This window comes from Lagenorhynchus albirostris, chromosome 15 (assembly GCF_949774975.1).
Source record: "Lagenorhynchus albirostris chromosome 15, mLagAlb1.1, whole genome shotgun sequence".
In the NCBI taxonomy this organism is placed as follows: Eukaryota; Metazoa; Chordata; class Mammalia; order Artiodactyla; family Delphinidae; genus Lagenorhynchus; species Lagenorhynchus albirostris.
In genome coordinates this window covers 29,562,552-29,575,522 of record NC_083109.1, presented here as the reverse complement: position 1 = coordinate 29,575,522, position 12,971 = coordinate 29,562,552, and the positions used below count along the sequence as shown (strand labels likewise).

The 12,971-nt window shown below is 41.0% G+C and overlaps 1 protein-coding gene across 5 annotated transcripts in view; it reads right to left on the bottom strand.

Moving 5' to 3' along the window:
* Positions 1-12,971, bottom strand: part of PTPRA (protein tyrosine phosphatase receptor type A) — a 185,280-nt gene that overhangs the window by 53,104 nt on the left and 119,205 nt on the right. For 3 of the 5 annotated variants that reach the window (XM_060122319.1, XM_060122322.1, XM_060122320.1), the window contains exon 4: positions 9,995-10,021. The exons of the other annotated variants lie outside the window; for them this stretch is intronic. In XM_060122319.1, coding sequence (XP_059978302.1) covers positions 9,995-10,021 — 27 coding nt within the window. The remainder of the gene's footprint in view (positions 1-9,994; positions 10,022-12,971) is intronic. 5 annotated transcript variants of the gene reach the window in all.

The window sequence follows — 12,971 nt, the reverse complement described above, 5'->3', positions numbered from 1 at the left end:
TGCCAGTCCATTTTCCAGAAAGCAGGGAGAGTGATCTCGAAGAAAGCAAATCAGATCACGTTCCCCTCTTATGTAAAAACCTTTCAATGGTTTCCCAAGCCTTTAGAATGAAATCTAATATCCTTACCCTGGCCAATAACAACCTCCCCCATTTAGCCCCTGCTTTCTCTATCTCCTCCCACTCTTTCCTTGCTCACTGAACTTGAGCCACTGGCATCCTTCCATGCTGGGTTCACTCTTTCCTTGGGCCTTTGAACATGTTATTCCTTCTGCTGTATATAGCCTCCCTCTGTTCTTTGCCTGGCTAACTCCTAGTCATCCAGTTCTCATTTCAAGTGTTACTTTTACCAGAGAGGTCTTTTCTGACTTAACATTAAATTAGGTAAGCCTTAGTTTCCTTATTTGTAAAATCAGTTATTCTAAAGATTAAATGAGATCATCCATGTAAAGCTCTTGGCACAGTAACTTGCACACATTATGTACACAGTCAGTGTTAGCTATTATTGTTTTTTATTAGTCTCACAGAGCACTCTGTTATTTCTCTTGATAATACCCTCACACTTCGTAATTATATATTTATTTGAGTATAGCTGATTATGAATGTCCTTCCTTTACACCATAAATTCCACAAAGGCAAGGATTATATACCTGCTTTGCTTCTCACCATATACCTAACACCTAGCACAGAATTTCACACACAGTGGGCACTAAACAAATACTGGATGGACTACACTGAGCGAATGAATAAAATAATTAATGATTTATCACTAAATATGTCTTTGTTCAATGCCACTCACAGAGGGCTGTATACCAGGTATTAAAAGAAGGTAATTAGGGCTTCCCTGGTGGCGCAGTGGTTGAGAGTCCGCCTGCCGATGCAGGGGACATGGGTTCGTGCCCCGGTCTGGGAGGATTCCGCATGCCGCGGAGCGGCTGGGCCCGTGAGCCACGGCCGCTGGGCCTATGTGTCTGGAGCCTGTGCTCCACAACGGGAGAGGCCACAGCAGTGAGAGGCCTGTGTACCGAAGGAAAAAAAAAAAATAAGGTAATTAGAGACATCTGGCTCAAGACAGGGGGCTGAATCCATAATTTTATTTCTTTCTCTTCCCAAAAGGACACTGAAATGATAGAAGAAACATAAAAATACGAATGAAATAAAAATTGCATCTGGGGCTTCCCTGGTGGCACGGTGGTTAAGAATCCGCCTGCCAATGCAGGGGACACAGGTTCGAGCCCTGGTCTGGGAAGATCCCACATGTCGTGGAGCAACTAAGCCTGTGCACCACAACTAGTGAGTCTGCGCTCTAGAGCCCACGAGCCACAACTACTGAGCCCACGTGCCACAGCTATTGAAGCCCGTGCACCTAGAGCCTATGCTCCACAACAAGAGAAGCCACCGCACCACAATGAAGAGTAGCCCCTGCTTGCTGCAACTAGAGAAAGCCCTCATGCAGCAATGAAGACCCAATGTAGCCAAAAATAAATAAATTTATTAAAAAAGAAAAAAATCTTAAAAAAAAAAGCACATCTGGAAGGCAGCAAAGAGTGGCATCAGCAGACCAGAAACTTTGAGGGATTTGTGGACAACAAAGCAGATGGGATTGGACTGCTGAAGAGATCAATCACAGCTGAAGAGCCTCCAAGTTAAAAGGTAAGTACTAGTTCCATCAATCTGAGCCTAGAAACACCTCAAGTTCAGCGTCAAACCAGGACTGGGGATGAAAGTAGGTCTTGGGGTAGTAGGGTATTTAACCAAAGGCTTGCCAACGTAGTCCGTACACCCACAGGATGAGCAACAAGCTGTGGTGTCTCATCTGGGCTCAGTTTGAAAAACAGCATTCTATACAGAGTGGGGGTGTGCTGATGGCTTCTTTACTAAAAAATATATATAAAAAATATAAGCTGCATATACATTTTTTAACTTGTTATTATGGAAAACTTTCAAACTTACACAGGAGTAAAAGAACACTACAGTAAATCCCTATGCACTGACCATTTCACTTTGACAATATTACCAGATGCCAGTGTTTTCATCTATACCAGGGTTGGGTTTCTCAGCCACACACTAATAACATTTTGGGATAGGTAATTCTCTGCTGTGGGGGGCTCTCGTGTGCACTGTAGGATGTTTAACATCATCTCTGGTCTCTAGCTACTAGATGCCAGTAGCAAACCCTTAACTGTGATGACCAAAATCACCTTCAGACATTGCCAAATGTCTTCTTGGGGGGGGAATCACCCTGAGCTGAGAACCACTGGATTATATTAAGGCAAATCTGAGACATATCATTTCAACTGTATTTACTTCAGTATGTGGCACTAAGAGATAAGGATTCTTAACATAATCACAATACCTTTACCTTATTTAAAAAGCAATACTGTAGCCCCTGCTACCGGCAACTAGAGAAAGCCCCTGTGCAGCAACAAAGACCCAACAGCTGCCCCCCACCCCAAAAAAAGCAACACTAATTCCTTGATATAATCTAATATTCTAATATTCAGTTACTGTTTAAGTATTCCTGATAGTCTCATAAATGCTTGTTTTGCTTTGGTTAAAATTGGCATCCAGAGAGGATGCTCATGACTGCCACACTAGGTCCACAGAGGGTTTCCTGGGTGGGCCCTAAAGACAGAGGAAGAACAAGAGTGGTACCTGAGGTAATTCTAGGCCACAAGACACGAAGGAGGGGAAAAGAAAGGCAGTTCCGCCTAGAGGATAACTGTGTCCAACTTCCTAAACAATGACTGAACCCCTAGTTTAGGATATGTTCCTGTTTGTCTTCCTGAAGGGACACCTACTGTGAGTACATTCCAATCAACTCAGTGCTCCAGAGCAAAGCTCAACCAGAGCCCTACAGGAGACCTTCACAAATACCAACGACAGCAGAGGCAGTATAAGAAATAGAATAAATCTTTAAAAATATACTGCAATTTATGCAAGAGGACCCTGCATCAATTAAAAAAAAAAGCCACTATAAAATGAGGAGCAATCTCATACCTATCAGGAAAAAAAAAGTCCCAGAAAATAACAGATGCTGGCCAGGATGTGGAGAAATTGGAACCCTGTGCACTGTTGGTGGAAATGTAAAATGGTGTAGCTGCTGTGGAAAACAGTATGGCGGTTCCACAAAAAATTAAAAATAGAATTATCATATGATCCAGCAATTCCACTTCTGGGTATATGCCCAAAAGAATATCCATTTTCATAACTAAACATGGGTTTAGTCACAACAGCTAAAATGCAGAAGCAACCAAATGTCCTTTGACAGATGCATGGATAAGCAAAATGTGGTATACGTGTACAATGAAATATTTTTAGTCTTAAAAAGGAAGGAAACATATGCTACAATATAAGGATGAACCTTGAAGACAATATACTAAGTGAATAAGCCAGTCACAAAAAGACAAACACTGTATGATTCCATTTATATGAGGTACCCAGAGCAGTGAAATTCACAGAAAGTTTAAGGTATATAGTATGATGATCTGACTTACATACATCCTGAAATGATTATCAAAATAAATTTAGTGAACATCGGTGATCTGATACAGATACAAAATTAAATAGAAAAATTTTTTCTCTTGTGATGATAACTCTTACGATTTACTCTTAACAACTTTCGTATTTAACATACAGCAGTGTTAATTATGTTTATCATGTTGTTCATTACATCCCTAGTACTTATTTATCTTATAACTGGAGGTTTGTATCTTCTGACTGCCTTTATCCAATTCCCCCTACTGCTACCCCCTGCCTCTGGTGACCATAAATCTGATCTCTTTCTCTATGAGTTGGTTGGTTGGTTGGTCGGAAAAACATTTTAACTCTCCCAAGCTTTCAGGCCAGAAGAGTCCTCTATCATAAAAGTCAGATTTTACCTCTTGACATCTGAATTACACCCATGTTCTTAATACAGTTAAAGACAATACAGATAGTAAAGATGTTCCCAGGCCTGTGTGAGGGAAGGAGACTCAGATCTATTAATAAAGTAGGAGAGAATTTACAGCTCCCTGTGTCAAATCTCAGACTTGGAGACAGGCTCAGAATCCAGTCACCCTCCTAGGGCTCCTCCCAAAATGGACGGACTCATCATATCATTGTGCTTAGCCTTGTCCTGATCTGGGCCCTCTGGAGATGTGGCCTTGCATGATGCAGGCAAGGCAGGAACAGTGGTCCATTCCCTGCCACTCCCACCCCTACGCCCCACTCCTCAACCACCCATTCTACCAGAAGTTCACTCCCTAGACTCAGACCAGAGGACAGCATTTTAAAAATACTAAAATGGTGTTCTGGGACAAGACTTGTCTATTTGCTTATATCCCCTTTCCAAGAAAACAAAGGGTCATGTTATTTTAAGGGCTCACATGTAGACAGGTGAATCACTCAAGGACTTAAGACACACGTTGGTCAACCGCAAAAATACTCAGTGAAGGGACTTCCTTGGTGGCACAGTGGTTAAGAATCCGCCTGCTGGGGCTTCCCTGGTGGCGCAGTGGTTGAGAGTCCGCCTGCCGATGCACGGGACATGGGTTCATGCCCCGGTCTGGGCTAGGCCCATGAGCCATGGCCGCTGAGCCTGCGCGTCCAGAGCCTGTGCTCCGCAACGGGAGAGGCCACAACAGTGAGAGGCCCGCATACCGCAAAAAAATAAAAATAAAAAAAATAAAGAATCCGCCTGCCAATGCAGGGGACACGGGTTCCATCCCTGGTCCAGGAAGATCCCACATGCCACGGAGCAACTAAGCCCATGCACCACAACTACTAAAGCTCACGTGCCCTAGAGCCCACACACCGCAACTATTGAGCCTATGCGCCGCAACTACTGAAGCCCGCATGCTCTAGGGCCTGTGTGCCACAACTACTGAGCCCGTGTGCTGCAACTACTGAAGCCCGTGCACCTAGAGCCCATGCTCTGCAACAAGAGAAGCCACCGCAATGAGAAGCCCGCACACCGCAACGGCTGCTTGTCGCAACTAGAGAAAGCCCGCGCATAGCAATGAAGACCCAGTGCAGCCAAAGAAAAAAAAAAATCAGTGAAGTAAAAGCCATACTCCTCTAGCCTCACTTCCTAAGGCCCATTTTTTTTGTCGTCTTCACACTTTTTGGTAGAAATATTTATCAACACTCAAAGGCAAAGTTGTTTTAAGTGCTTCTTATAGGTTGTTAAGTGCTCTAAAAACAGCAAAAGTCATCAAAAGTTGCCTCAAGTGCCCAAACATCTGGGATGAACCCAATCACTGTTGTCTTGGGCCAAATTACCATTTGGAAACCTTAATTTCTATTGCCCATCCATCTTCCCTAGGGCCTCTGGAGTTATCTTTCTAAAACAAATATCTGACCATGTCACTTCCTTCCTTAACATCACCAGGAGACACCCTGAGCTCAATGTACTGCTGTTGAGGCTACCTCTGACCACTTCCCACTTCATGCACGTCAACCATGCACAGCTCCTCAAACACATGACTGGCTCTTTCACGTCTCCTCGCTTTTACCCTGTCTCGTGCATCCTCATTTTCCTTATATATATATATATATATATATATATATATATATATATATATATATATATATATATTTTTTTTTTTTTTTTTTTTTTTTTTTTTTTTTTGCGGTACGCGGGCCTCTTACTGTTGTGGCCTCTCCCATTGAGGAGCACAGGCTCCGGACGCGCAGGCTCAGCGTCCATGGCTCACGGGCCTAGCCGCTCCACGGCATGTGGGATCTTCCCAGACTGGGGCACGAACCCGTGTCCCCTGCATCGGCAGGCAGACTCTCAACCACTGCGCCACCAGGGACGCCCCCTCAGTTACTATATTAAACTGCCCAAAATTCACCTTCATGCCTCCTTCCCACTCCCCAGGTATAGTGAGCCTTTTAAGCTCCCCTCATAGCACTTTGTATGGTATATATCCAATAGCATGTAGTTGAGTGGGCTCTGATTCTTGGTGTTCACACGTTTCTTCCATCAGACAGGGAACTTTTTTTTTTCTTTCTAGAATCCTCAGCACCTCATAGGTGCTGAATGAATATATTATTAAAGGTGCTTAGGGAAAGCCATCATAAATGAAGTTCACTTAATAATGTCACTTGCTGTGATAATCCCAAAATACCTATTTTTTTAAAAAAAATTATTTATTTTTATGTTTTGGCTGTGTTGGGTCTTCGCTGCTGCACACAGGCTTTCTCTAGTTGCGATGAGCCGGGGCTACTCTTCGTTGTGGTACATGGGCTTCTCATTGCGGTGGCTTCTCTTGTTGGAGAGCACGGGCTCTAGGCACGCGGGCTTCAGTAGTTGCAGCACGTGGGCTCAGTAGTCGTGGCCTGCGGGTTCTAGAGCACAGGCTCACTAGTTGTGGTGCACGGGCTTAGTTGCTACGGGGCATGTGGGATCTTCCTGGACCAGAGCTTGAACCTGTGTCCCCTGCATTGGCAGGAGGATTCTTAACCACTGTGCCACAAGGGAAGCCCCCAAAATACCTCTCTAACAAGAATGCCAACCCCCTTCTAGACTTCAACTCTAGCAAAGTATTGAAAGAGAAACCCAGGGGGAGCAGGTGATCTGATTTGAGAGCTGAGAAACTTTAAGGAGCTTCTGGGGTGCAACAGAATGTTTACCCTGCCTGGTTCTAGAACTCTGTAGCTCAAGGACTCCTTCACAAATACTAACAGGGTGCTAGTCCAGATTTTTTGAAAAAACCCAGTTATAGAAATGATTACATCTAAAATAATGTAAAGTATGGTTAGACTAGTTTTATCCTGTATTCTTGCTATTTAACAAATATCAGTTATAAAGTCTTCATGTGAAAACCCTAAGTTAAAAAACTATTAAAATAAAAAGTAAGATGAGACAGGTTTATGCAGAACTTTGTTTAAAAGGTACAGGGCAGAGGATAAGCTGATGTCTACAGTTGTGGTAGTAAACTGCAGTGTGACCCTGCCTTAGAGCGCACCCTTGTTTCCACAAATTCTGACTGGCTGGCTGAGATTCCTGATCCCCTTAGGCTCCCATCTAATTAACAGTAATAGTAACAGAGTGGTGGTGGTGGTAAGAGTTGCTGAGCAACTGCTATATGCTGACCCAGCAGTAGGCCAAGCACTAGTTCAACGTTAGTTCATTCCTCACAACAACCCTATGAAGGAAATTCTGTTCCCATCCTATTTTGCCAATGGCAAAAGGAGGCACAGGAGTTAAGTACCTACCCCACCCTGCCGGTTAAGTGGTAGAGAGTCAACACACAAACTCAGGTGGTCTAGCTCCAGAGCCCTTTATTTTATTTATTTATTTTTTTTGCGGTACGCGGGCCTCTCACTGCTGTGGCCTCTCCTGTTGCGGAGCACAGGCTCCTGACGCACAGGCTCAGTGGGCACGGCCCACGGGCCCAGCCGCTCCGCGGCACGCAGGATTCTCCCGGACCGGGGCACGAACCCATGTCCCCTGCATCGGCAGGCGGACCCTCAACCACTGCACCACCAGGGAAGCCCCAGAGCCCATGTTTTAACCACATATACTAATGCTTTTGCTGCCTCTGCTCTGACCCCATGGTATCTCATTTCCTCCCTCTACCCAATACTACTGCCATCACTGTCTCACAGGGGCTGCATGAGAATCTTTATCTCAGAGTCTGTTTCCCCTAGAACAAAACTAATGAAACTGAGATTTAAAACTAGCAAAGACTAAATAACAACTGGAAAGTATACTCATGACCACTGACTTCATGGTGAAGAGGTACTTGGTAGATAATGCCAGAACTGGATTTAATACATTACTATATAGTACACAAATCATCCAAATTAACACCAGTGAAAATGTTTTAAAAGAAAAGCTGGTTACAAAAGAACAAATACTGTATGACTCCATTTAAATGAGGTACACAGAACAGACAAATTTACAGAGACAGAAAGTAGATTAGTGGTTACCAGGGGCTGGGGGAAGGAGAAATGAGGAGTTATTGTTCAATGGGTTACAGAGTTTTAGTCTGGGATGATATTAAAAAAATAAAATGAAAAATTCTGGAGACAGATGGTGGTGATGATTGCACAACAATGTAAATGTACTTAATGCCACTGAACTGTGCGGTTAAAATGGTAAATCTTATATGATTTATATTTTTCAAAATTGGGAAAAGGCTGGCTCTACCAAAATAACTTGGAATACATTTAAAAAATAATACACATGAGAAAATAAGTAGCTTCTTCAACTTTGAAAGAAAAGAAGCAAAGTTGCTTGCCTCCCGTCCTCTCTTTTTTATGCTTATATGGGCTGGCAATTAAAACACCAGCTATTGCTGTTCAAAAGCATATCAAAGGGGTTTCCTTGGTGGCGTAGTGGTTGAGAGTCCGCCTGCCGATGCAGGGGACGCGGGTTCATGCCCCGGTCCGGGAAGATCCCACATGCCGCGGAGCAGCTGGGTCCGTGAGCCATGGCCACTGAGCCTGCGCGTCCGGAGCCTGTGCTCCACAAAGGGAGAGGCCACAACAGTGAGAGGCCCGCATACCGCAAAAAAAAAAAAAAAAAGCATATCAAAGGTCAATGCATAAAAATTTAAACCCTTAATCATCTGCATAAGACATCATTTGCTTAGCAAACCCATTATAATGCAAATGTTTCAAAACAATAGCCTCATTTCTCAAAAAGCAGTTGGCTTTAAAATTAGAATGTGATATCAAAATTTATAGCAATACTGCTAAGGATTTGCTCTGGTAAAATCATCATAACATATGGGGCTGAGACTATGTATGCCTCTTCATTTTCCTGTTTGGTCAAAGGCAATTATACAAAATTATTTTTTAAACTTAAAAAGATTTATTATATTAGTATGTCACAATTAGCAATAATCTAGATAATTAAGGTAATTTATTTCTTTTTAATCATAATACTGAAACTACTCACATCTATATTAGTCAGCTAGGTAAAACAGGGATAATATCTGGGGCAAGAAAAAGGCTGAAGAGTAAGAAAATACACACTAAGTAGAGGAAGGAATCAGAGATCTTATGTTTAATTTTGAAGCCTACCACTTTGACTTCGGATTTTATTATAAGATTGGTTAAAAGAGCCGTTTTAGGGAGCAAATATAAGTATCTATTGCTACATAAATCTATTAGGTTCTACATTTGACAGTGAGAATCTGGTAAGTGAAAGTGAATAGCAAGGGCACTACATTAATCAAATCCAGTTCCTGAGTTTAAGAAAGCGAGAGCTGGAAAATCAAGGGAAATCTGTACACAGTGTGATAACACCTCACTGTTCCTCACCAAACACAGTGGCAGATGGGAAACACTTTGGGTTAGAGTATCTACTTTTCTTTCCTTTCTTAAATTATAGTTGCTGTACAGAGTATGTACTTTTCTGATTCAAATGCTCCCTACTTAATGGGACTTCATAAGCCTTCAAGTGTTCCATTACTTATGCAGGAAAAATTGTGCATGTTTAAATAATGGAATCAGAAAAAAAGAAAACAAAACACAAGCCTGATTTGATAAAATAGGAAATCAAGATGAGAAAAATTGCCTCGCAGATTAGCATTTTCCAAATTCAAATGCAATGATCATTTCTTAGACCATTGGATAATCTATCTTACGCTCTTTGATGGTAGCCTTACTGTTGTCCTAAGAGAAATATGCCACTTCTACAAGAGTCCCCATGTATTCTATTCTCTGGTGAACAGGGATTCTGCAGTCCTGCTTAGACCACTGACATAACACCTCCAGTCATAGGGACGTTACACCAGAGGGCTGAAAATCCATAAAATCCATATAAAGTGACAAGAGGTCAACATTTTATAGACTAGGGGAAAAAACAACATCTACATTTAAAAACGTAATGAATACTTATTTGTTACTCTTCTCCATGAGGTTAATATGGAAACAACTTAAGGAAAAATAAACAAGTAACAGTCAGAGATGCACAAGGTTACCACAGACTGAGCAGAGGAAATGCAACAAATATTGTACACTGTAAAAAGGACAAGAAACATAAGGTGAATGGCTCACCTCTTCTGTCCTTGGAGTCAGAATTACCTGTGTAATAAGTAAAAAAAATAGAAACATTCACTCAGATTAAAAACAAACATTATTATTCAATCTAATGTAAAACAAAATAAGCCCTAGGAGTATGGATACTTTTCCCTTTGTATATGCTGGAGCTACAATGAGGCACCCTCCAACAACTGGGAAATAAGACTGCACAGATTCACTAAACTTTTATCGATGGGTTGTCCTTCTCCCTGAGTACAAAAACAATGCAGCGTCAACATTCATAAAAAATACAAGAATGCCAAGAGAAATATAAACACAATAGTACTTGAGGTCTTTATGTCTTTTTAAGCCATTAAAATGCAACAGGGCAAAATTTTAGTTAAAAATATAAAAGACCTTAAATGATAATAGATAATAAAATCTAAATGGCATAGACCAAACTCTGTATACTAACAGAGAAAAACTTTTCAAAGGCTTATGAAATATCCACAAGCCCCTATAAATTCCTCGTAGTAGAAATAGTACAGACAATATTCTTTTATCATGATGCAATAAAACTAGAAATTAACAAAGTAAGAAAACACTTGAAAATTAAAATCAAAACCGAACTGCAAAATGCCTAAACAAATAACAAATCACACTTGTGGCAGAATCTACTGACACTCCCCCAATATCAGTCTCTTCCTCTTCTTGCCTTTAGTACAGAACATCCCCCACTTTTAGCTGAGCACAAACCTGTCCATTTAGAGACTACATTTCTGAGACTCTAGGTGTAATCATATGAAGAATTCCAGTCAATGGGATGTGAACAAAACCAATGAGAGTAACTTCTGGGTCACACCCTTTGGAAAAGAAATTGTTTGTAACTATTTCCTCTGTTGCTCCTTCCCGGGGGCTGGAACCAGAACCCAGTGATGAGAGCCATCTCTTGACCAAGCAGATGAGGGCAAGTGTCACGATGCCAGAGGCACAAGAAAAAAGGAATTTGGTCTCTGATGAGGTAAAGCCCCCCTGTCTACTTCTGGAATGTGAAAGGGGAGAGAAAGACACATCTGTGTCTTAAGTGACTTAAGTGGTCAATGAATTTCGGTATATCTTTGTCAGAGTAGCTTAGACCACTCCCTAACTAATATAACTACCTACAGGAACACTTATAGGATACGCCTAAAGCTGTGCTTATAAAAAATTCATAGCATTAAATACATATTAATTAAGAATAAAAATAAGCAAATGAAGCATTCAATCCAGGTAGAAAAAGCACAAAATAAATCTAAGAAAAGCAGAAAAAATAAGAATAAAAGAAATTAATGAAATAAAAAACTGAAAAATGACAGAACTAATAAATATACAATAGCAGGTTCTTTAGAAGAAAAAAGCAACAAACCATGAAATACATAAATGGTTAGTCAACCTAAACAGGAAAAAGGACTTAAATATATAAAATAAGAAATAGTCACAGCTATGTAAGAAATTAACCCTAAGGGATGACTTTTCCTCAAATCTATTTGAATAATTTTGAAAATCTAAATGAAATGCAAAATTTTCTAGGTATACTTCAATTCTTTCTATGAAGCAAAACAAAACACTGACAAACAAAACTTATCAAAAATAGCATACATACAAAGGAAACACATATACCAATCTCATTTAGAAATAACTTACAGGGACTTCCCTGGTGGTACAGTGGATAAGAATCCACCTGCCAATGCAGGGGACACGGGTTCGATCCCTGGTTCGGGAAGATCCTGCATGACGTGGAGCAACTAAGCCCGCGGGCCACAACTACTGAGCCTGCGCTCTATAGCCCACATGCCACAACTACTGAAACTCGCACACCTAGAGCCTGTGCTCTGCATCAAGAGAAGCCGCCACGAGGAGAAGTCCGTGCACCGCAACGAAGAGGAGCCCCTGCTCTCCATAACTAGAGAAAGCCCAAGTACAGCAACAAAGACCCAACGCAGCCAAAAATAAATTAAAAATTAAATCTTTAACAAAAAAAGAAACAACTCAGAAATATCAATGAAAAAATTCGAAATAAAATAATATCAAATAAATTGCAACAGTTATTCAAGAAAAATACAAGACCAAGTGGAGCTATTTTTGCTGGAATGTAAATAGTTCAAAATTAGAAAATCAATTAATACGATTCACTGAAGCATATGATAAAAAAAAGAAAAAGACCCATACAGATCTTGCTCAATGATGCTCAGCTGGCAACTGGCAAAATTTAACACTGCTTCTTGACATAAATACTCTTTAAAACAGGAATGAGTCAATAAATCCTGAACACGATAAATATGTTTATCTCAACGCAAAAGTCAACACCATGTTTAATGAAAAACGACTGAGATCATCCTCCTTAGAATCAAGTACAAAACAAGGCTATCTACTTTTACTATTATTTCCTAACTTTGTTCTAGAGGTATTCACCAATTCATTTAAACAGAAGGAAAGAGATCTAAATATTTGGAAATTTAAAAAGAGATATTTCAGGCTTCCTTGGTGGCACAGTGGTTGAGAGTCCGCCTGCCGATGCAGGGGACGTGGGTTCGTGCCCTGGTCCGGGAAGATTCCACATGCCGCGGAGCGGGTGGGCCTGTGAGCCATGGCCACTGACCCTGTGCATCCGGAGCCTGTGCTCCGCAGCGGGAGAGGCCACAACAGTGAGAGGCCCATGTACCGCAAAAGAAAAAAAAAAAATAATAATAATAATAAAAAGAGATATTTGCAGATGAGATGATTTGAAAACTTATGATAATTGAAGAAAATTATGTCAAACACAAAGGAAATTAATTAAGATGATCAGTATAAAATATATTGTATGTACAAAAATCAATGGCCTTATGTTGTACAGCTAAAACTAAAACAGTATTATATGTCAATTGTATCTCGATTTAAAAAAATAGGTTTCATAGCCCCAACAGCAACCAGTTAGAAGATACCATATTCCACCTATACTAACAAAAAACAAAACAAAAAGAAAAACCTTTGA